General features: G+C 39.4%; 1 protein-coding gene across 19 annotated transcripts in view; it reads right to left on the bottom strand.

The window, feature by feature from the left end:
* Window positions 1–25,264, bottom strand: part of PCDH15 (protocadherin related 15) — a 647,566-nt gene that overhangs the window by 58,795 nt on the left and 563,507 nt on the right. For all 19 annotated transcript variants that reach the window (XM_079976223.1, XM_079976213.1, XM_079976221.1 and 16 more), the window contains one exon: window positions 16,299–16,426. In XM_079976223.1, coding sequence (XP_079832349.1) covers window positions 16,299–16,426 — 128 coding nt within the window. The remainder of the gene's footprint in view (window positions 1–16,298; window positions 16,427–25,264) is intronic.

Below are 25,264 nucleotides of genomic sequence, written 5' to 3'. Positions count from 1 at the left end.
GAGGTTCCCCGACTCTCATTCAGACTCACAAAAGTAGCATCAAGGATGTGGGGGAAAGCAGAATAATTTTGGGGCCATTTTCAATGAACTCAGGGTAGAGTCATTGAAAATTAACGGCCCTGATTAATTTCGGTCCATTCCTTTCAATGGGTCTGCTTAATATTCAGTGGAGTATTTTGTTCAGTGCACTTAAATCCCTCCCATTTAAATTAATAGGATATAAAAAGTTTTGGCTAGAGCATCCATTTGACTCACACAGATTTTTAAAGAAAAGTTTTGGTAAACCACTATTAAGGAAACAAACAGGTTTGATGTTTTTACTGCATACGCTATCATTATGAGGGGGAAATGAATTGTGTATTAATGTTAGCAAGCTAGATGATGATGATGATGATGATGATGATGATGATGATTACCCCACTTTCCCCCTGACAGGACCCAAGGCAGCTTACAGATAAAAACAAGAACCACTAAAAATGGGGGGGGGGGGATTATGTGAAAATAATTAAACACTGGTACAATTAAAACCATATACCGATTTAAAATCTGTTCGAAACATTTGTTTCAAAATTGTTTAAAGGATTGACATGAAGACTACTTTCCACTATAGTAGAAGAAATATTGAACACAAATAAAGAATCAATTTATTTTAAAAAAATGATCATGTGTCTTGTCTGCAATTTGTTTTTCTCATGTGTTTTCTAATACATCTTTAAACTTTAGTAATAAATAAATAAATAAATAAATAAATAAATAAATAAATAAATAAATTTTATCTGTTTCGGGACCACCAGAGCAACCCTAAGCTCAGCCAATGACATAACAAGCACAAGTCCTTTTTAACACAAGGGAAGGGTGCTTGTTATCCCTATAATTTGTCCTGAAGGTAAATATTTTTGTCACTTCATTAAGGGAAGATACATTATGCCTCTAGGGTAGTGATATGCCTGTCAGAAAAGAGAAAGGACTACAGTTGATCTTAATAGCATTATATATTTTCTTTTGTTTATGTGGCAGACATAAATACGCAGATGTTTTCACAATTCTTTTATGAATGAATGTTGAGAAATATTATATGTCCTCTGCGTCAGACTTCACCTCAACTGTCAAAATAAGGAGCGGCATTATTTTTCGGGTGCAAATTTATAGCGAAACTGAGGCATGTTTTAAAGGTGCTTAAAATACCAAATCCTTCTAAAGCTTCATCATAGGCTTCCTGTTCACATCTATGAAGGGAAATGCTTGGGTGAGAAGGGGGTGGGGGTGGGAAAGAAGCCCCTTGTAATGGAACACCCTGCAGAATTGATTCCCCTCTTCCTATAATGGGGAGGAGACATGTCTCCTTTCTCTGGCCCACTGCCAGTTGTATCTTTACTTGTTTTTTTTTTTTAAAAAAAACCTTAATTAAGCATTAGCCCCATCACCAAATTAATTTGGAACTGTATCTGTGGAGGGCTGGATGGTCCTTGGGTTGTCCCAGGGTGGACTAGCCTGATTGAAGACCATTGGATTATAGCCATAGGGTGGATCAGGGGTGCTGTGTACAGCCCATGATCTCTCATTAGGCGAATGAGCTCTGGTAAGCCTCCTCTCTCCTCTTCTTTTGTAGTTGAGAAGAATAAATCGGAAGCTTCCACTTCTAGTCTCAAACAAACAATATTTCTCCACTATATCTAAACTCTGGGAACTGTGGTTTGTTTGAACTCTAGCTAGCAAGAAGAAACCAGTATCAAATCAGGATTTCAGATTCTGATTTGTACACTAACTAGAATATAAATCAGCTTTCACCAACCTAGGACCTTCAAGATTTGGACTACAAGTCCCATCAGTCCCATCTAGCATATTAGTTGAAGGAAAATCTCCCAGATCAGCCTGCCACATACAAATAATCATTTACCAATGACCTTTCTGAAGCACCACCTCTATCACAGGTGACGTTTCTTATGACAAAGGAGATGGCTTTTTCAGTTAGTGACACCCCAGGTCGGAACTCCCTCCTCCCAAGGTATGCCTTCCATCAACCTTTAGTGGCCAGCTGCTTTAAAAAAACGATTCAGACATTTTAAAGCATGTTTGATAACTTTACAGCCTCCGCATCATTCAATAAACTGCTTGCAAAACTTGGATGAACTTCAGGAACAGCCTTTGACACAGCGTGAAGAGTTTCAACTGGGGTGGAGGGGGGAGTGTGCCCATTTACCACATGTGCAGAAGTGCTGACAAATGGCCTAATGGAACATTCTGGATTGCAGCCACTGTCATTAGATTAACTCAATTCATCGGCAATTATCTCTTGAAGATATGGCATCTTTAACCAAGTGTTCCAAATAATGAAAACCGATCTACTAACACTGTTTGCATAGACATGCAATCAATCAGGACCTAATCACCGAATTGTCAAGATGAAAGAGAAGTGGCAGTGGACTGAAGCATAGATGGAATGTGCTTCTGTTTCTGCTGTTTTTTGCCCTGCGATGCATCTTCTAAAATACAGACTGTTGTAAAACTAATCCATATGTGCAACCAGGCTGTGTGGGTTGTCAACTGAAACAAACAACACCATGTGTAGGCTAACAAAGGGGGGCTAGTGCTGATGAAATGATCCCCATCTTTTTTATTGGTTAATTTCAAATCCTGATAAGTATTAGGCATGGCTAAGGTGGGAACTGATATCCAAAGTTTTCAGTGGCAAGGGAGAGGGTGAGGTGAATTTATGTCAGAAAGGGAAGAGGCCAGAGGAGAGGAGCATGTGATCCTGTGGCCCACTTCTTCAGCCATGCTTAGGAATTGGGAAGGTTACATAGGTATTGGCTTGGTTTGTGTTTAAAAATGTCAACGTCCCATAGCCATATGACCCCTCTCCCCAACTACAGACAAGTGTCTGATAAAAGTGAACCTAGCGATGCTAGCCTTTGTATAAGGGAAAGACTAAGGTATATTAAACAGCATGGCTGGGAGAAGGGCCAATTGCCCACAAAACACTAGATTAGGAAAGAATCATCAGCCACAAAACTGTGAATGCTGCCCTTGTCAGAAAAACAAAGCAGCTATACTTTCGAAATTTGGCAGGCTTCATCTTACAAGGAAGGACTACTATGCCTACAAATTTTATGCAATTCTGCTGGAAGGGGGAAGTTATAGACATTTCATTTAAAAACACACACAATAACTTCCAATGTATCCACTGTAATACCCCTGGACTTATTTGGCAGGCTTCATCTGTTCCTGAGGGGCTAGTATGCCTGCAACATTCATCTACTTCTACCAAAAGGGAGAAAAGTTATAGCTTTTTAAAGATGTCCCAATAGTAAATTGCAGTGGGTGAAGAGGGGAGACAAAGCCTTGTTTGCTTGCTTGCTTTGCCAAAGTAGATCAGGACTTAGACCTCAAGTTGAACTGGGCAACCTCCCAAGTGCTTTGGACTGTTTTCTGATGTGCCAAATTGGGGTCTGAACTGAATTTTATAGTTCTAGGATGTCCAACAGTTTGATCGCGATCTACAGGTCGATCTTGGGGGGGGGGGGTCCTTGGTCGATCACGGTCGACTGCAGGATCCTGACCCCTTCCCCCCTCCCCAAAAAGCTAGATCACTGCCAGTTTCTTTATAGTGGGAGTAGATCGCAGTCTCTTGAATGTTGGACATGCGCACCCCTAATATAAATGCACATAAAACATATGATAATGTGGAAATGCCTCTATGTACTTGGGCTTTAAGCCACTGATGTTTTAGGGCCCCATGTTGCCATTACCCAATCCTACATGGCCAGAAACCTTTATGTGGCTGCCTGAATCATGTCTCAGTGAAGCAAACATCCAAGAACACAAAACACGTCTCCAATACTACTCTTATTTTCAACCTGTAAATACAGCAGGTTCCAATGTTCTCTTTATAATGCAGGGGTGGGAGAAACCTAATCTCAGCAGCGTTGAAACAAGGTGAGCATGTGGAACTCAGAATTTGAAAGTAGTAAATACCATCCAGACACTTATTGTAAAATACCTATACTGTATTAGCATGGAAGCTTATAAGGATGTGTTTAGTTTTTGCTCTTGGAGGACATACACTTGTAGATGAGTTATCCTAGTGGATCAATAAGATTACTCAAAAGAAGAAGAAGTTATCAGGAATGTATAGCCGGAAAACCACCTATCAGGACAACCAAGATAGTCACAATACAATGATGGAAACAAGTGGTATTTTAACTGGGGTCAAAGCAAGGCAAAAAGAAGAGTATAAAGAACATCTAAATGTGGGAACAAATTTACGCACAACTATATGTGTGAGACAAGGCACTAATGTCAAAGTGTTAAAAATACTGGGACAAGGCCCTGAAAAAACTCAATATGGAGGCCAAATGGCCGAAATATTGGGAAATAATAGAAAAAGATCGAGATAACTGGAGGTTGCAGAGTATGGAGAAAATAAAAGATAAAGTGCAAGATTGGCTACATTATGCTCAGATTAAAGAAGTTTTTAAGTCGGATAAAAAGATAGGATTCCAGGTGGAAAAATCAAAGTTAGAAACAGAACTGCTAGAACCCAGCTCTAAGATACTTTCAAGAATGTATAACTTGCTGTTAAAATGGAATACACAGGATGAAACGGTCAAATCAGCCATGATAAAATGGGCACAGGACATAGGGTATAACATCATGTTTGCTGACTGGGAAAAGTTATGGACCACAGGTCTGAGATTTACGGCATGTAATGCCTTGAAAGAAAACATTATGAAAATGATATACAGGTGGTACATGACTCCAGTCAAGCTTGCAAAGATATACCATGTGTCTGATAATAAATGTTGGAAGTGTAAAGAAGCTGAAGGAACATTCTTTCACCTCTGGTGGACTTGCCCTAGAGTGAAGGTTTTCTGGGAAATGATCTATAATGAACTGAAAAAGGTATTTAAGTATACCTTCCTTAAGAAACCAGAGGCCTTTCTCTTGGGCATTGTTGGTCAGAGTGTGCAAAAGAAGGATCGAACCTTTTTTATGTATGCTACAACAGCAGCAAGGATACTCATCGCTAAAAGTTGGAAAACTCAAGAATTACCCACACTGGAAGAATGGCAGATGCAACTGATAGACTATATGGAACTGGCCGAGATGACTGGCAGAATCCGAGACCTGGGAGAAGAACTGGTGGAGGAGGATTGGAAGAAATTCAAGGACTATCTACAAAAATATTGCAAATTGTATGAATGTTAAGAAAGATGTAAGATTAGCAAAAACATGGCTCCAACAAACTAGTTATAAAGAACATAAATTTAAATTTAATTGGAAGATGAAAAGATAAATTGTGGATAAGTAATATTTTATGATTAAGCTTCAATAAGAGTATGTTAAATCCCAAAATTTGAGACATTAAATATTGGAAATTTATATTATATGAATCAAATTAAGTTAATAATTTGCTGGTAAAATTTATGAGTTTAGAAAGCAGGAACAAGGGTCGTGAGGAAGTCCAAAGATGAATGTGAAATGTGGATACTGGAAAAGACTGTGTTACTATCTATGTATTGTATTGTTAAACTAATATTTAATAAATATTATAAAAAAAAAATATTGGGACAGCAGATGTAGCTTTTAAAACTGAAAATATACATCAAGCTGTCAGTTCCTGCAGGGAGAAAAGTGATCTTGTTTTAAAAGCTATTATATTTTGCCGGAAACTGTGATTGGAAACATCTGAATTTGCCATCTGCTTTAGTGGAGCTAATGTTGACTAGGAAAGCCTATTCGTTTTATGAGCCCCTTCAGTATATTAGAACTAAAATTAAGAATGACCCTGTGAGGAAGGCTGCAATGCACAAAAGGACTGATGAGAGTTTATCCGTCCCCCTCCTTTCTTTAAGTAGCTAGTTTGACTCAAGCTTGCTTTCTTAAAAGGAGAAAAAGAAATGGTTAGCAACTGATGACCGTCACTGCTAATAAAATGATAAATTTTCAGCAGTCTTCAGGCCCTGAGCAACATTTTGCTGAGTCCACAGAGAAGGTAAGGTGATGGGTCAGTACAGTAGTTCTCACAGACTCAATAAAAGCAAAATTGTGCAATGCATTACTAAATGACATAGACAAACTGTATCACCCCTTAACTTTTTGATATCATTTTTATTGCAAAATCAGAAAGAATTTCATGAAGCTATAGCTTCTTAAAAGTGTCTTAGAAGCCTAGCTCAAAGTTCAAAATGCGGTATTTCTACTATACCCTGGAATTCCTCTCTTTTAAAACAATACTGCCTTTTTGTTCAGCCACTGCTACTTTCACTCCAAATTATAACAAAATGGAAATACACGTGACTACATTTGGTCACATCTATGCCCTGCTACCCATTCCTCTGCTGTGATTTGCTTATTATACCAAACTGGGGAAACTGTACACTTTTGCATTTTCATGGACAGCTAGTCCCATGGCTTACTTTCCATCTGTGTGTGTGTGTGTGTGTGTGTGTAATACATATGGGCAACACCTGTCCATAACAATAATTAAAACCATCTAATATAGCGAGGGTGAGTGGGGAGACTGGTGACAGCAATCCCAAAGCCCCGGAATCAGAATTATGGTGCAGAAGGAAACCCATTTATCCCTCTGGTGTGCTCCCTGCCTTTTGAGCCCACCGGTGCCACTGACTGGCTCCTGGGGCGTGGCCTTCCCTGGCAATGACACAGCTGAACCACTGTCCACACACCACTACTTGCAAGCTACCACCACAAACCTAGTACAATCAGGCCTGCTCCTCACCTGTGCAAGGACATAAGATGAACCCAAGGCTACTGATGAGTCTCAAATTGGAACCTTAGAGTTGCCAGGGATACGGTTTGACTAGGGCTGCCATCCACTGGAAACAGCGCCCCTGGGTGGAAATCTCTTTAATGTCCAGGGAAATCTGGACTTGGCTTAAAAACTTCAATTTTTGTTGTTGAGCTTTTGCAAAAAACCCAAACCCAACACCTTGATAACTTTTGTGTCCAGATTTTCCCTTTTTGAAATATGGCAGCCCTAGGTTTGAGAAAACTAATGCCTTTTTTCGAAGTAATAACGGAATAATATAAAGAACATATTTTGGTTTCCCGTTATGCCTTGTGAGGTCAGGAGAAATGATATATAAAAAAACTGGGCAAAAATTAAACAATGCCAGTATGCCATGTTATAACCAGATGTTAACACTCAGGAAAGCAGTGAAGCAACATGACAACAGTATTGAACTGAAAGCTCACTCCTTTAATTAATCACCCACAAGATAACATGTGTTAATTATTCTCTTTAAGGCGTTGAGAAGAGTGAAGAGATAGGACTAAATAATGTGGAGGGAAACAAAAGGTATGTGAAAACACAATTGATATGCAAAGCACTAAAATCATATCATATTAGGTAAATCTCAGGCTTCAAGTCCCATAGATTAATAGCTGCAATTATTGCTGGTTTATATTTAATTTACTTATTCACTACAAAAATGCATGGTGTAACATTTGGCCTTAGAATGATAGTAAAAAAAGGAACAGCTGTTCTAATGTGAAATTTCTAAAGAAATAGAATTATAACAAAGGTTGTCAAGAAAAGATACAATTCTAAAGCAACTTGTTCTGTTGATGACTGACTTTTTATAGCAAATCTCTATCTCAATATCAGGGTGGGGCACCCTGGCCACTAGGCCTCCCCACTTGGCCTGCAAGTCTGTATCTGGGTAAGTCACACCCATGGGTCCTACTCTTGCCATTACACAGGATACCAGGCATGAGGCAGGCAACAACAGGACTTCAAAGGAGCTATCAGGAGCTTAAGGTGACATCCCAATTTTTTCTTTGCTGAAGCAAGGTGCTGATGGGTGCTGGGAGTATGCTTTGCTCCAGGACTGGCAAACAGTTTCCATTTGAAACTAATGCTAAAATCTGCGCTTTGAACCTCTGGATTGCAGAGCTGTTTGCAAAAGGGCTTTCAAACAGCCCCAGCACCGTGCTTCCAATCCTCACACTCAGGTTTGGCCTGCCAGGGGTGGGGAGATTAAGCTCTGGCCTTCTGGCCGGAAAATGTTCCCCTCTCTCTCTCCTGATCAAGATATTATATTCCCCCATGGGAGAGTTACAATTCTCAGAGTTCTCTAGGAAGAGGGATTGATTGTTTAACCACTCTGGAAACTGTACCTCTCTGAGGGGTATGGGGTCTCCAATACCTTTATGATATCCAAGAAGCCATAATATTGCTTGTGATGAAGAAGACAACTGCCTGCAGAGTTTCTTACAAATTCACCCCCTCCCCAATAATTACTGATAATTTCAGATTCAGATTACGAAGGCAAAATATATTTCACAACTATTTATACTGCTTGTGAAATTATTTTAAGAATTTTGAACAAGGTAGTTTCTGTAGCCTTCCAAGGGGTGCCAACTTGAATAAAATATTGTGGGGGCCCAGGTAAGCCCCGCCCCACATAAGTGATCACATGACGCAGTGCACACACACTATTTGAGTGGAAATGTCCGTCAACTTAGGGGGAGCCCAGCCCCCACAGCCCCCAGGAGTTGGCTCCTATGAGCCTTCCCATTTTTATTTTTATTTTGTACAAAGAACATTTTCCTAAGGCATTGTTTTCACTTCTTCCCTTTGATTTCTTTATCAAAAAATAAACTGAATTATTAGTATTAGACCTGTGGTCAAATCTGTGCCACTAAAAGACACAGCAAGGACATAACAAATCTACTTTCATTTTATATTCAAACATAACAACCCCCCTGTTTTATTTTTGTTCCATTTTAATTTAATTGCACTTGTTGATGATTTTTGTTTCTTTGCTTAGTTCAAATAATATTTAGCTGGAGAGATTAAATAATGCCATACAAAGAGCTGTATTTCTGGTTCCTTATTATATTTATATGTGACAAATAGGAGCCTACAATTATTGCACAGACATTAAGGCTATATAACAATTTTTAGAATTAAAAACTTCAGGGATTAATTTCTACTTAGATTATTGCTCATCAGACTGAAGTCATTTTTCATGAATTTGTGACAAAACAGACACACACACATCTGTGGCACGTGAAGATCAATTTACAAGCATGCAGCTGTGGCACATTTGATATGATGCACATAAATTGCTACCCGAAAACTTAATAACTACAATAACTAAATCATCCAGGACGATTAAAGTGACACTAATTATAGTGAAAATTGTTTATACTGACTTGAAGTGTGCACAAGCCTAAAGAGCTTGTCTGTTTAACTTTGTATAAATTACACACTTTAAAACTTGAAATGCCTTCCATACAAATAAGGCCCAAACTTTTTACTCCAAGTTGAGTGATAGAGGGGTAACTAAATACAAAAGAAAAATGCAAGAAATTGATTCGGAACTTTTTATTCAATGACTTACTGGACATTTTTAAGTGTGTTTATTCAGAATTCAGGGCTGTTTCCAATATTGTAGCTTCGTTTGCAACACAGTTTTCTCTTCCTCCCCTTGAAAGCAGAATTGCATATGACTACCTGAAAAGCAGGGACACGGGTGGCGCTGTGGGTTAAACCACAGAGCCTAGGACTTGCTGATCAGAAGGTTAACGGTTCGAATCCCCATGATGAGGTGAGCTCCTGTTGCTCGGTCCCTGCTCCTGCCAATCTAGCAGTTTGAAAGCACATCAAAGTGCAAGTAGATAAATAGGTACTGCTCCGGCAGGAAAGTAAACAGCATTTCTGTGTGCTGCTCTGGTTCACCAGAAGCGGCTTAGTCATGCTGGCCACATGACCCGGAAGCTGTACGCCGACTCCCTCAGCCAATAAAGCGAGATGAGCGCTGCAACCCCAGAGTCGGCCACGACTGGACCTAATGGTCAGGGGTCCCTTTACCTTTATCTGAAAAGCATCATGAGGACAAATAATCATAGATGCTCAACAGAAAGGTGGTTTGGAGGAGCCTTGTGTCTTGGTGATTTCCCCTCTGGAATTTGGGTTTGCAAGCTGGAACTGTAGAGCTGATGATATCTGGTCTGGTGACTTGGGGCTTTTCAGGAAGGCAGTAAGAAGTGTCCAGGTTGACTAATTCATGGCTGGCAGAAACCTGACCTTTTGTCTTTTACCAATGGCAATACTCTCTACTGCTGTGTCCTGTTTGAGCTTTGGCTTGTCTGCATAGGAATTCTATCACTTGCTGGATACTTGTCCCACATGCTCAGCTGCTTTTGTTCCAAGCTGCTACAATTTCTTCCAGAATATTTTTTGTCTCCAAGCATTCTTTTCCCCCTGCTTTTTTTTTTTTTTTTGCCAGTTGCCACTCTATATACTGGACATTTTTCTTAAACCCAATCCATCTTTTGCCCCTAAAATTCCCAGCAAGGGTCATGAATCACACAATGCACCCTCATTCCTTTTCTCAGGTAAGGCAGCTACAGCCTCCATTTGTCTTTCATACCACCCTTCATTATTAATGGTTTTACTTCTTCAGTGTGTCACCTCGCTCTGTATTGTTCCTTCCCAGTCCCCTTTAATTCTGGGTTTCTTGATCTCTGTTTGGCTTTTTTTTTATATACTTTCGTGAGTCTCCAAAGTACAAATCTACTAGAAAACAGACAATGTAAAAATGATACCTTCTTACTCAGCAGATCTCCCTTGTGCATTCATCATAATACTGCCTACTGCAAGAATAAAGAAGTTCTTGCAACTTTTTAACTTGAAGTAAAATAGCCATGCAACAAGAGACAGGCATTTTGGAAACAGGCATTTAACTCAGTATGCTAAATTCCTACAGATCTGAATATCCAGTGCTACACCGAGTCTCATTTCCCAGGCCAACAATACTGTAAAAGTGGCTCCTGTGCCTCCGTTACCCTGATAAAATACTAGTGATGATTGCCGTATCTGTGAATACTTTTACTTGCTATGTTTCTATGTTTGAATGCAGAGATGTTTTACCTGTTGTGGAGTATGATTTAAAAAATAATAATTATGGAAGGCAAATCTTAATCAGTACAAATAATTACTTCAAGATTTGTGATCTAACTTTCATCAATTAAATAAAATTCATCTGCAGAAATTCAACAGAAGGCACTTCTAGACTAACTGTATTTTATCATTTCTTTTTCCTAAATGAATATATATCCCAACTGAGGGTTAACAGCTCTATTCAGAATGGACTATATGCAAGCTTTGGAAGAGTTAAAACTCCCCACAAATTTGTGGCAATGCCTATATTTCCTAATTGGTTGTATTCGTTTTTTTGCTTAGATTTATCATTGTCAATGACCTGCTGTTTTACTGCTGAGAAACTCCTAGTAATAGCAGTAAGAAGGAAACATCCGTACGTCAGCAAAGTTTTGGAGCATCCCTCTTGCGCATTAAAAGATCAAGTACCTTTCCCCTTACATCTTATTTTAAAGAGTGCACATTTAATGATCTTTGCTGTTAAATTTACAATGGCATGACTTGCTTTTACATTCAAATGCAAGCATCTTCCAAACTAACTATAAGTATGCAATGAATTTCTTTGATACTGGTATTAATGCAATTTTTAAACTTCAGGGTCAAAGTGACATTGGTTGAGAAGGCTTGACTTGATTTTAAGCATACTGCTTTCTCCAATTTAATGAGGACAATTATGAACTTCAGAATCCTAAATTACAATGTAGAACTTTAAAGAAATTTTAAGCCAGAAGTGCCCTTTTCCATTTCTGAGAACACTATTTTTGTAGTCTAGTTACATAAAACTTAACTTATGTCTAGACACATAAACATGGCAGGGTATTTTATAGGTACTTTTTGTTTTCTTTTCATTTGCTGCCTTGTAATGTTATGCAATAGTGAAGGAGAAATAAACTGCAGGGTTGTTATTCATTTCATGATTTTATGTATCCTGAAGATTTAGTTGTTCTGTACTTTCTTGCTGCCTATCTAGAGAGACAATTCTTTGGAAAAGGTACAGATACAACTTTCATTTACATTCATTCTAAAAGACTTACTGTTTGGAAGGGGTAAAAGTCAATCAACTTGGAAAATGCACTTCATAGATCAAGTAAATTGATCTTCTTTTCCCTACATAATGGATGTGTATGATGATTTTTTTGTATAAACATGGAATATATGTACAGTTAAGGTTGTTTTGTGATTGCTGTTTCAATGGTTGAGTCAAAATCTCTCTCTCTCTCTCTCTCTTTTTACTATAATGGCTTCTGGGATGGAATAAAGTCAACCTATATTTTGGATTATTTACTTGCAATTTTAAGAATGGTTATTGAAAAGTGAGTCTTACTGAGCTCAGAAGGGTTTATTCCTTTAGTAAACAAATTTAGGATTAGAGTGCTAAATTCTGTAAAAGTCTATAAGGCAAAATGTGGAAGGTCAGATGTAAGAGGTCAAAAATTAGACAGAACATAAGAGGCTCATCTAATCCAGCATTTTGTACTCACAATGGCCAACTAAATGCCTATGGGTATCCCACAAGTAGGACCTGTGTGTAATAGTGCTCTCCTCACTTGTGGTACTCAGCAACTGGTATTAAATGGTATAAAGCTGTAGATGATACAGTGGCCAACATCAGAGGCATGACGTGGTCATAATCAATGTCATTATTTTAGGGTTAAAAAGAAAGTTGGGTGACAGTTAGATACAGAAAGAAGCAGTCATAAATCTAAAATAAAACAAAGAAACAAAACCCACTATAGTAAGATGCCCACATTTGTGACGTATGAGATGATAGCTGGGCTTTTACTAATAAATAGTGCAATGCTATGCATGTCTACTCAGATGTAAGTTCCACTGAACTGAATCATGTATAGGGCTGCAATCGAATTCAGCCAAATTTGGCTCAACCATCTCTTGTTAATGGAACACATTTCTGTGGATAAGAAATGCCTTCATTCTTTTTACATTGGTGAGCAAGAGGACGGAACTGATGGGTTTCTTTATGGCAACTAATTATAACTACAGACTGGCTGTAAATAGAAATTACAACAGTAGTTTAATTCTCTGTGATACGAGCACTTTTATTCTTCTGACTACACTGGTCAACAACAAGTTTGTTGTCTGTGTTTTTTTAGTTGATTTAGGATGAATCTGATGCGCTGAATCCAAAAATCACATTGGTTTTGCTCAATCAGGTCAAGTTTTTGAGCTATGGCCACATGTCTTTTTTATGTTTTTGTTCACATGTACGCTTGTGTGGAGCATTTTAGAAGAAGTTGGTGGGGGTAAAATGCCATGTCGAATAATTGTTTTGATTGGAAATGATTATTTTAATGACAAGAAGTATTCAGGTCTGATAGTTCTGGGTGATTATGTCGAAAAGGGATCAGTTTGAAGTCATAAAACCTCGAAATCTTCCATAAATTGGTGTGGCAAAGCATAAAGTTGGGGGGATCAAAACTAAGTTAATGGGGCAGCCGACCCATGAAGTATCCTGATCTTCAATCAGCACGTTGTCCTGTAGCTCATTGTGATGAAATTCCAGTGCCTATCTTCGGAGAACTTCCTGACTTTAGTGACGAAGATGCCTCCAGTGTTGAAGGACACGAAGAAGAAGAAGTGGTTCTTGAAGATGATGCTCCACATCCATTTTCCCAAAAGGAGTTGAATGATCTAGTTCGCAACCTCAGCTTGTCAAAGGACTCTGCCGAACTGTTGGCATCCAGATTGAAGGAAAAAACCCTCCTGACAGTGCTCGCATCAGCTTCTTCCGCAACAGGCATCAAGAGTACCTCCGTTTTTTCTCGGAAGAGAAGGACTTGGTGTACAGTGCAGATATTGTGCAGCTTCTGCTCAAGCTTAGAGTGCCACAGTACGAACCCAAAGATTGGAGATTGTTCATTGACAGCAGCAAGCAATCACTGAAATGTGTTCTGCTATACAACAGCAACCAGTTTGCCTCTATACCCCTGGCTCACTCGAGTACACTGAAGGAGAACTATGAAGTGGTGAAGTATGTGCTGGAGAAAATTGGTTATGATCAGCATAAGTGGTTTATTTGTGTTGACCTGAAGATGGTGAACTTTTTGTTGGGACAACAGTCTGGCTTCACCAAGTACCCATGTTTTCTGTGCATGTGGGATAGTAGGGACTGTACTCAGCATTACACGAAGAAGGACTGGCCTGTGCGGGAGGAATTGGTGCCTTGCAAAAAAAGGAACGTCATCAACGACCCTCTGGTGGACAGAGACAGAATACTCTTCCCACTGCTGCACATCAAGCTCGGCTTAATCAAGCAGTTCACCAAGGCTCTGGACAAGGATGGTGACTGCTACACTTACTTGTGCCAGGCTTTTCCAGGATTGACCATGGAGAAGTTGAAAGCTGGCATCTTCGACGGTCCTCAGATCCATCAGCTCATCAGAGATCCAGAGTTCGGAAACTCAATGAACAAAGTGGAACTGGAAGCGTGGAAGGCATTTGTTCTGGTAGTGAGGAACTTTCTTGGCAACAATAAGGCCAGAAACTACGCAGAACTTGTCAACAACATGCTGACTGCTTTCAGAAACCTGGGCTGCAACATGAGCGTCAAGATGCACTACCTATTTTCACATATGGACCGGTTTCCTGAGAACCTGGGTTCAATGAGTGACGAGCAGGGGGAGAGATTCCATCAGGACATGAAAGAGATGGAGACCAGGCATCAGGGTCGCTGGGACGCAGTCATGATGGCTGACTACTGTTGGACTCTGAAGAGAGACCTCCCTGCCACTGAGCATTCCAGGAGTTCCAAGAAACAGAAGTTCAAGCCCTGAAGTTTGAATAATGGTGAAGCAACATGCAATTTACGTGTACTTACCTTTATCAATGCCCACCATTCAGTTTACAGTAAACCTGACCTGATGGAGAGAAACGGATGCCATTTCCTGATTCAGCAGTGCAAAAATACCCTAAATCAGTTGTGGAAATCTAGACAACATTAAAAAAGTTAAAAATTGTTTCCCAGTGCTATAGTCAATCCAGTGATTGTACATTTCTATAGCACATTTATGGATAATCAAGTACTCCTAATATCCTCTGCCCACTTCTTAAGCTATAATGATTCCTGCTTAGCCTTTCTGCTTTCAGGGTTTGCTTTCCTGGATGTAGATTTTCTCCCAATAGGCCTCCTGTCTCCTGCTGCTACTGTCAGAGACAGTGAGAAAAGATGAATGATGAGAGCTTACTTCTTCCCCTCCTCTAAATCTTAACCTAACCATAATACCTCTGAGTTAACATGAAGAACTACCTTGAGGGAAAATAATGGGCCTCTTTAATAAACTGCTGTCATTCTCCATTAGATTTCTAGCTCCCTAAATCAGGTCCAAATAAGAGAATTCTTGGTAGGCCAGGCATCCATGGACACTTTTCAACAAACCTGTCAGCAATTTAGATTGTTCCCCATGTTGACTGCACAAAATGCAAGATTAGGAAGATAGAAAAGGACACACATAAGTGTATTCTAGTCACATGTAATCTCTTCATAAACATACTTGCTTATATGGGACTTTCCCCATTATCTTTCCCCCTACTCCCTTCAAATGCAACACCCTGGTATACAAGTTTTTAAAATGTATACAAACATCAAGTAGTGAATCTGATTTTAGGGCAATTTTATGCTTTTGTAGGTATAGGAAAATAGTCAAAAAATATTTTTAGATAACAGCCTTAGTGGAAAGGACCAATTCGCACCCACCCGCTTCCGCAATATCCCCTGTAATATTCTCAACTCTCTGGAGAGGCTTTTCAAGGGTAAAGATGGCTGTAGAGGGAGAAGGAGGGGAGTCAGGGATAAGAAAATCCCTTTCCATGAAATTAACTGCATTCATGGTTCTTGAGATCCATGCCATCTTCTCTGAAGCAACTCTTACTGATTTTGATGGTGTTAACATGCAAGTATGGATGCTTGGATTAAAGCCTTATTTTAATTTTAATTTTATGATTCAGTATTGGTATCTGAAAAGTGCTTTTCCTTCAGGGATCACAAGATGGTGGAAAGAAAAGCTCCTAGACTAGGGACAGCTGTTCAAACTCTTTGCCATGCCTCTGGTTCCTATCTCACTGCTGCCACGAAAGACACCAGGGCAAGTGCTTCTATGTGGAACTATAAGAAATTATATAATTATATATTGAATCAGTTCTGAAATTTCTTTTCACAAGCAAACCTTAAAACCCATAAATAACAAAATATTTGTATACATACCAAATGGCATCTTCGCATTCTGATAGACTCGAAGCTAAGTGTTAGAATAGGCAGGTGGATTTGCTTTACATAGTTGCATCTTTTGAGGACATCCAAATGAACATATAATATTTAGACATCCAAGATACAGGACTCTGGACCTCAGCCATGTGCTTGTTTAATTCTCACCTTCACTTTCATCACAGAAGCAAACATTCTAGCATCTTCAGACACGCCTCCTATGTATTGCTTTCTTGTGAAGACAGGAGCATGGTCATTTTCATCCTGTACTTCAATGAACACCTTGGCAGTATTACCTAAAATAAAACAGAAGGAATTAGAAGAATTTGGCTACACACTGAGTGCTTTTAAGTTATCAGCATTTCTGAAAAGAGACACATAATGGAAGGAAATTAATTTGTAGCATTAATGCCCTGATCTTAAAGGCCTGCAGAGGTACACTGTGCACATTGCATAGAGTGGCTTGCTGCCGACGTTGCTAAAATGGTATTCTGTGTGAGACTTGCTGGCCTATGCAACTCTTTATATAATGGTTCCTCAACTGCATGGAGTTTTGAAGTTGTAGCTGCTATGATACCCAGAACGGCATTTAGGTGAAGTGTTCCTTTGTCCTTTTCTTTAGCTCCAGAATGACTTTGGGTGGTATCACTGTCCCACATATGAGCATGGTCATGGTAGTTATTGCCTGCTGCAATTGCACAGATCCATACTTCAAGGGCCACAATATTTTACTGATGTGACACGTGATTATTATTTATTAAATGTATACCCCACCTTTCCTCCAAAATGAGCCAGCAGTCATGACAGGGCACTGATATTGCAGTAACTGCAGTTCATTTTGAAAACAGACTAGAATTTCACATGGCTGGGTTGTTAATCACACAGAGACCATTTCACAACAAGGAGTGAGGGCAGGGTAGCAAAGTGGTAAAGGTGAAGCAATTATTGAGTGGAAGAAGAAACAAGGAGGTAGGATTTGTGGGGTGTGTGTTTAGTGAGACAAAGCAAAGAGATTGATGTGGGACTAGTCACAGCATGTATTTATGACTCTTTGTCATATGAAAGTCTTGGGAGGCATCTCTTAGGAATGGGAAATTTTGCCTCATAATATAGCAAGGTAGCAGGTTGAACGATATGGCTACGAACTCTATCATCATCAATGCATAGACTGAGGCATCTAATCAAATGAAATCTAGCCTTGTATTTGTAACTACAATTTGGTTCCCAGCGTGAACTGAATATGAGTAATCGTACTAATAAAATGGATAGCAAACTCACCGCAACCAAATAATAGATCTTAGATTTGAAAGAACTTTCTTTCTGGTAACCTTGGGCCACAAGAGCACTAAGCCTGAACATCAATATGAAAAGTACATAGTAATCTAAAAAAAAACCCCACGCACACACAAAAAACCCCACATCATTTTCAGACTCCATAATCAAAGAAGTTGACACATTGTCGAAAAAAGTGAAAAGTCAGTTTGCTGAAAGAAATCCCATTTGCCAGTGAGAAATGATTTCCTTTCAGAGTTGATTCTTTTCCATGACGGCAAGTTATGGCTGTTTTATACTGCTATATATGGGGCATGTTTTCTTCATATCCGTCACCCTGATTATTTTGGTCTCTTTTCTTTTTGAGTACCTTATTGAAAAAAGTTCTATAGCTGTATCTAGAACAGAAACCACTTCCTATATTGGCCAAGGTGTCAACAATATGACATCTTTTGAAGTCCAAAGATTGGGGAAAATGTAACTTCATAAGAAAATGGAATCTCATGCTTTATATGCATGAGAAGATAAACATGGAACTGGTGATACCTCAGCAGAATATCCAGTTATTCAATTTCTTTGTTGATGTCTACAGGTCTTGTTTTAAATCACCACAAGGTGATGCTTCTGGAATTTTCTGTTGCAGACAGTTGCACCCTTCCCACCCTGCAATTTATTTCTTTGTGACTGTTTCCCTACCTATTGACACCAAGGTAGAGTGGTACCTCAGGTTAAGTACTTAATTCGTTCCGGAGGTCCGTTCTTAACCTGAAACTGTTCTTAACCTGAAGCACCACTTTAGCTAATGGGGCCTCCTGCTGCTGCTGCACCGCCGGAGCCCGATTTCTGTTCTCATCCTAAAGCAAAGTTCTTAACCTGAAGCACTATTTCTGGGTTAGCGGAGTCTGTAACCTGAAGCGTATGTAACCTGAAGCGTATGTAACCCGAGGTACCACTGTAATGGAAAACACCTTTGGTAGCTCTAGGCTGGACTAGTTTGGGGTCTGTTTTGTAGGCATACTGCAGGAATGAATGGACTTTGGGTTCAGAACATCCAAGGCTGCTTCAGACACATGCTATTTCAGCTACTACTGCCAGTCATAAATTTACACCTATGAATCTTTCTATGGGCATCTCCCAGCCTTCAGCAGTGGCTAAAATTGCTCTGCTAGTTTAGAACTATGGCAGTGAATTGTTCTCAACAGTTCCTTTACTTCCGTTAACTCCTGAGTGAAAGAGTATTTTGCACAATTATAATCTATAAAAATGTTCCAGATTTGCAGAGCTTGTAAATTGCTAGTTATTGGCATACTACTCCAGGAGGAAAGATTAATTTAAGTTCCATGTTTCCTGGACAGCAGAATTTTAATTTAAATTCATATATTTAAAATGTAAATTAAAGATTTATTCAATAATGCTTGCTGTTCTTGATTTGACAGTAAACGGGGAGGGGGAGGGGGGAGATTGTGGCACAACAAACAGAGCACACCTCTGCACTTTCACAAGAACCAGTGTGGCATAATGGAACTTACTGGGTAACCTTGAGCCTGTTACTCACTCTAACCTACCTCACAAGGTTCTTGTGAATGTAAATTGAAGATGGTGCCTTGAGTTCCTTTGAAGAAAAATGGGATAAATGTATTTTTTAAAAAACCCTATTTGCAGATGTGCTCCCCACTGATATTTGCATAATCACCAAGATGCTTCCAATTTTTAAACAAGGTATAAAGGACAATTTTTATTTTAACTATAACAACAAACCATATATATATTGTTTTAGAGGTTTTCTAATGACTTGCCATATACTATCTCAGTAATCCTTATAACTATTGATCAAGGGAGAGCAGTATTACCACAACTCTGTTGTTTGTGTTCTAGAGGCTTACTAGAAAGAATAGGAGGGGGAAAGGGCAGTAGGAAAAGAGTTTCTTAAAAGAAAATAAAGTGTGATATTTCTGTGAGTAGAACCCACATTACAAAATAAATGTTTAGAGCATCTCCGCCTTCCCTGCCTGGTGCACTATGTATTGCTAGAATCAGTGCCTTTTTTGGTAAAAGGTGGCTGGACTCATTTTTTAATAAACGTACTGTGGGCTGCTAGCACATAATGGCTCCCACAGGCAGGGAAAAACAGGAGTGATGGTACTTTGGAACAGTAAGTACCATCACAAAAGGGGCTCTGCTAGAATCACAGAATTGTAGATTTGAAATGAAGGGATCATAAATATCATCTATTTCAACCCCCTGCAATGCAAGAATCTTTCACCCATTGTGGGGCTTGAACCCATGACTCTGAGATTACGAGTCTCATGCTCTACCGACTGAGAAACAGCACTTCACCTTAGCCAAAAGACTAAGAAACCCTTTCAAGACTTAGCCAGACATGACCCAAGTCAAATATGAATGGCCGATTAGGTCACGTCGCTGAACATTTATGTCATGTTCTGCAACAGGAAATAATAAGTGAACTGCATTATAACTTCTATTTATGTTTTCTGTTAAAAGTTGAGAGAGAATTAAATCCACTTTCAACAACTTCTTCTTTTTAAGCTAAGCTATCTAAAATGTTACTGTGAAAGGCAACTGGCAGACCTTGGTTTGGTAGCTTTCAGTACTTCCAGGTCATAGAAAGAAAGCTGAAACTGCAGCATACAAGAGCTGTTTTCAACACTACTAGTCTACTTAGCTCAATATATTTATTCAAATGTCAAGTAATCCCTTCCTCTGCATAATTAAAATTATTCTGTTATTTCTGTGTCTTCTAATTTCTGACATTAAACTATTAAAGCCTTTAGTCCATATAGTTATTTATCTACATAAATCAATCCACCTTCCAGCTTTAACTTCGATGACATTTAATTTCATTAACACCTTCATTTCAGCTCATCAGTTCATTTTTATACATGGCATATATTTCATTGGTTTGGCAGCTTGAGAGCACAGCATCTGTGAGTCACTCATTATTTAACTCTTTCCTGCTAAGAAGTTCCCAAGCACCCAGCGGCTGACTATAATGGAAGAATTAATATGTCAAAATATAGCCATTGGTTTGTCTTCCAGTCTGGGCTAACAGATGTTAGAATCCCAGATCTCATTCTTCACACAAGCAGATATATGCAAGAGGAATGTATTTGTTTTGATCGTGGAGGCAACTGCAAAAACACCATGTGTGACATAAACACATCTAATCTATCTATCAAGTCTAATTTACAGCAGACTTTTGTGTCACTCTCAACTATGAAATGGAATCCAGATGAGGTTAGGGAAGCGAAGGGTAGAATGTATGCACATAGGAGCAGGTTCTATTCTATAGTTATTGAGATACAGTGGTACCTCGGGTTAAGAACTTAATTCATTTTGGAGGTCTGTTCTTAACCTGAAACTCTTCTTAACCTGAGGTACCACTTTAGCTAATGGGGCCTCCCACTACTGCTGTGCTGCTGCTGCACGATTTCTGTTCTTATCCTGAAGCAAAGTTCTTAACCTGAGGTACTATTTCTGGGTTAGCGGAATCTGTAACCAGAAGCGTCTGTAACCCAAGGTACCACTGTATATGGAGGAAAGTAAGCTAGCATAATCCTGCCCCACTTCCCCAGGATTTTGTTTTGTTTTGTTTTCCAGCATGGAAAATTTAGCCCCCTCCATGAGTTATCCCTCAAGCAATCATTGTGTGGAAGCAGAATACGAGACTCACTTCAGGGTTCTACATCTTGGTGGGAGTTTACCTGTGAATAGAAGTCTCTCCCCTATAGATACATCTCTCAACACATGAATGGCAGAGAGGTGAAGCTGATAGACAACAGCTTGGGATCAGTGTGGGATCAGTGCTTGAGGTCCATCTTTATACCCTCACTGCAATCATTATTCATGTGAGGGGGAACACCTGAATGGCCGTTAACGTTTTAAATATTGGGCTTTTTTTTCAATATAGGAACTATGCAACCCCTACAAAGGAAGAAACTGCAAACTCTCCCTTATTGCCCTCTACAATCCTGCATTATTTTACCGGCTACTCTAGAAACATTGGCTTAAAACCAAGAGTGCTATTTTGCTAGTGGAAAATGTCTTCCTCTTCAGTAAGAGCTGTTTCTGATGAAGTGGAAACATGCTGTGTGAGTAAAGTGAGGCCAAACCTAGATTTCTTCCACTCACAAAACACTTTTCATGAGGTGTTTTTTAATGGTCCACTGAAGTTTATTTGCTATCACATGAATTTTCTTTCTCCACTATATTTCTCATCACTGTGAGAGTAGCATTTATTCAAGAGTTCACATAACGGCAGTAATATATTTTCTCCTTCTGCTCACAGTTCCTTAGATCCATCCCATGTAATGGCAAAAGCAATAATAAATATTTAACTTTTATTTAGGACTTCAAAATATTCAAAGTACTTTACATATATTATCTCATCTCAGAACTCACTATAACAGCTTGAAATACATGCTGGTACTATTATCCTGCAGAGGAGTGGAGACTGAGAGACATGTAATTCACAACTGAGGTGAGATTACAACCAGAGATTTCCCAACTCAGAATCTTAGACACTCTGCTGCACTAGCTCTTGACTTGCTTTACCCACAGCATATTCCTTCTTCACTATATCTGATCTTTTCCTCTTTTTTAAAACAAAAAGCATGGTGAATGCTTCCAAGATTTTGCACTAGATAAAGGTGAGGCTCAGAAAGGACAATGATAGGTTTTAAACAGGCAATATTGTAATATATCAAGAATAGTTTTATACTTCATTATTCACACCTCATTTCTCTTCATGGTGATAAATTTCAGGGGTGCAGTGCCTACCTATATTTGGTTTCCCTGAGAAGGGAGGTGACTGGAGATGACAGACAGACAAATCTGTCAATTCCAGTTTCTCATTTTTTCCAATCTTAAACTCAGTTCTGCACATTTCTGTGCTTTAAAAGTCCTCATGAAAATTGATCAGCCTTTTAGGGCAAATTTTTCCTATAGTAGACATTTTTTTTGTAGGTAATTTTGCCTAATATGCACATTTTTGCAAAACAAATTTCCTTGGTATGTTATTTTAACTAACGTGTGCATTTTATGCACACTTTATCCTAGTATATGCATTTATGCACACATTACTTGGCTGGAGAACAGCATTGCAAAATTTGGAGAAATGTTTTGAAAGGTGGCTGTGTTTCAGCTTGCGCATTGTTTAGGAAACTGAGAGTTTGGTACATGCATATTTGAATGCAAACTGAATAAATTATCTCCTTCATTCCTACTGGAGGCCTATGGTATCTTGTAACAGCTGAGTGAAGGAAAGGTGGATACACTCCAAAACTCCAGATTTACTGCCAACATCAGATTTCCAGAAGGAGGCAGTGAGCACCCCAAAATGCTACTAGGTTACAGAGACTCTAAAGCTCTCTCTCCCCAGATCTCTCCTAGTTGGACTCATTCTATGACTCAATCTGCAATTCTGTTGTTTATTTTCACAGAGAGACCTAGAATACATCCATGCTTAGCTAGAGGTGGAGAAAGGGGAGGCATGTCCCCTTTCAGGACCACCCAGATATTTCCTAGCTATTCAGAAATTACCGGTACCCACAGACAGGAATCAAGTGATTGGCCACTTGGCCACCGACCATTAAATAACATTTGCAGTCACTGTGGGCTCATTAGCCCAAGCCCTCAGTCTGACATTTATATGCAGTTGAACTGAAATATTTACCAAGCTCCATGGCATTAGGTGAACACTACTTTTGGTTGCTCCTCCCTCAGAGGAATGCTCAGCAGAAAAAGAATGGAGCACCTGTTCTTTTCCACAGTAGGTTAAAAGTAGACAGTTATTTCTATTACAAAGGCCGCTTTAATTAAACTGTGGGTGAGCAATATAAATTGGATGGGCATCAGTAATAATTTATGCAGTTCTGCCCTTAATGATCTGCCAGGATGTTCTTGCATATTGGCAGGTAAAATAAACCCATCCATTGCTAAGCTCGATTTCTGGCTTAAAAACTTGGCTTCAGCCACGTAGATCACAGTAATTTAATGACAAATCTTACCTGTTATTTCAGTTCATCAGTTGCCTGCCTTTTAAACAGTCAATCACTAGTTTAATCTGGTAAATGTAAATACATTTGTCTATAACTAAACTTCAATACACGGACCATTTTGACATAATAAAGGGAGTGCAAAATAATTACAATGTAGTACAATTTAATAAACAAGAGCTACAACATGTTAATGGATGATATTGAATGTCTTGCCAGAAGCAGCAAAAGGCAGGCCACCTTCTCTCTCCCTCCCTACAACCCCTGCATTCCCTCTCCCCAAATCTGCTCTGAAGGGTTTCCCCAAAAAATGTGTTGCACAAGCAGAATGGTACTGTTTGAAATCACCCACTCCTTCTTTTCATTTTTTACTTCTGATACTGTTGGAAAACTACATACTACCTTAAAACATGTGGCTGCTGCCAACCTATGTCTTATTCCTACTTCTTCTGATGATATTTAGTTAAAGTAGCGACGGCCACTAACTTGGATATCTTGAAAAGAGGATTAGGCAGATTAATGGAGGGTAGGGCTACTAGTGGATACTAGTCAGAATGTCTATGCTCTGCCTCCAGTGCTGGGGACAGTAAGCCTCTGAATAGAGTGGAGTTGAATTCTACCTCATTAGTAGCTGAGCTGTTTTGTCCCTGAAGCATCTGCTCTGAATAAGAGCAGGCTCCTCAGCTCTAAAAGCAAGTGTGGTAGAGAATAAAGACTTTAATCTCTGTATTGTGCCCCTTTTAAACTAACCCCAAGGCTTTCTGTGTCTGTGAGCAGATGGAGGGCCCAAGGAAGGATACTGCCTTCTACTTTTCCCTCTCCACTTCTCTCACAAGGTCCAGCAGCCCACGGACTCCACAGAGCAGCAGGCAGAAAGATGCTTGTGTGAGTAGGGTGTTTTTAATGCAGAACAGGTACCAACAAGGAATTAAAAACTGGCTTCCACTAATGTTGTATGGTGAACTCCTGCTATTGAGCCCTGCTGCTGCTTAGTGGGGTGATATATGTAGTTCTCATACATGTGAATAAAGTATTCCAGATGTCCTGGAAATAATGCAAATTGCTACACATAATTTTAGAAAGTAGTATAGCTTTTTCATCACATCTCTTCATTTAAAGTGGGGAGGGTGGGGAAAGTGTGCCCCAAGTTTTTAGACTACAACTCCCATCAGCCCTAATTGGCACGGCCAACAGTCAGGGATGATGGGAGCTGTAGTCTAACAACACTGATGGCAGGATTACAGGTTCCCCATACTGGCACAAGTAGATAAATAGCTTCTGCTGTGGTGGGAAGGTAAACAGCTTTTCCATGCACTCTGGCTTCCGTTATGGTGTTCCATTGTGCCAGAAGCGGTTTAGTCATGCTGGCCATATGACCCAGAAAGCTGTCTGCCAACAAATGTCGGCTCCCTCGGCCTGAAAGTGCAGATGAGTGCCGCACCCCATAGTCGAATTTGACTGGACTTAACCATCCAGGAGTCCTTTATCTTTTATCTTTTACCTTTACCTGTACCCAACATAAATCTATCTAATCTAATCTATCTATCTATCTATCTATCTATCTATCTATCATCTATCTATCTATCTATCTATGAAATAGAAACTTTGAAACAGCACACACATACACACACACACACATGAAATAGAAACTTTAAAACAGCACACATTTCTTAAAAGGTACTAAACAGTAAAGCTGCCTCATTTCAACTTAAAAGTGGTGGTAGGGAAACTAAACACCTTTTTTCGCAATATGATTATCCACCTGAGAAATACTCATCACCTCTATTGCTTAGTTCTTGAGCATGGCAATTGCTCTTTGAGGTGATAAAACAGAAGAGAAGATGCATT

The sequence above is a fragment of the Podarcis cretensis genome (genome assembly GCF_951804945.1).
Source record: "Podarcis cretensis genome assembly, chromosome: 5".
Lineage (NCBI taxonomy): Eukaryota > Metazoa > Chordata > Lepidosauria > Squamata > Lacertidae > Podarcis > Podarcis cretensis.
Note: the sequence above shows the minus strand (reverse complement) of the source record. Positions and strands in the feature narration are given on the sequence as shown.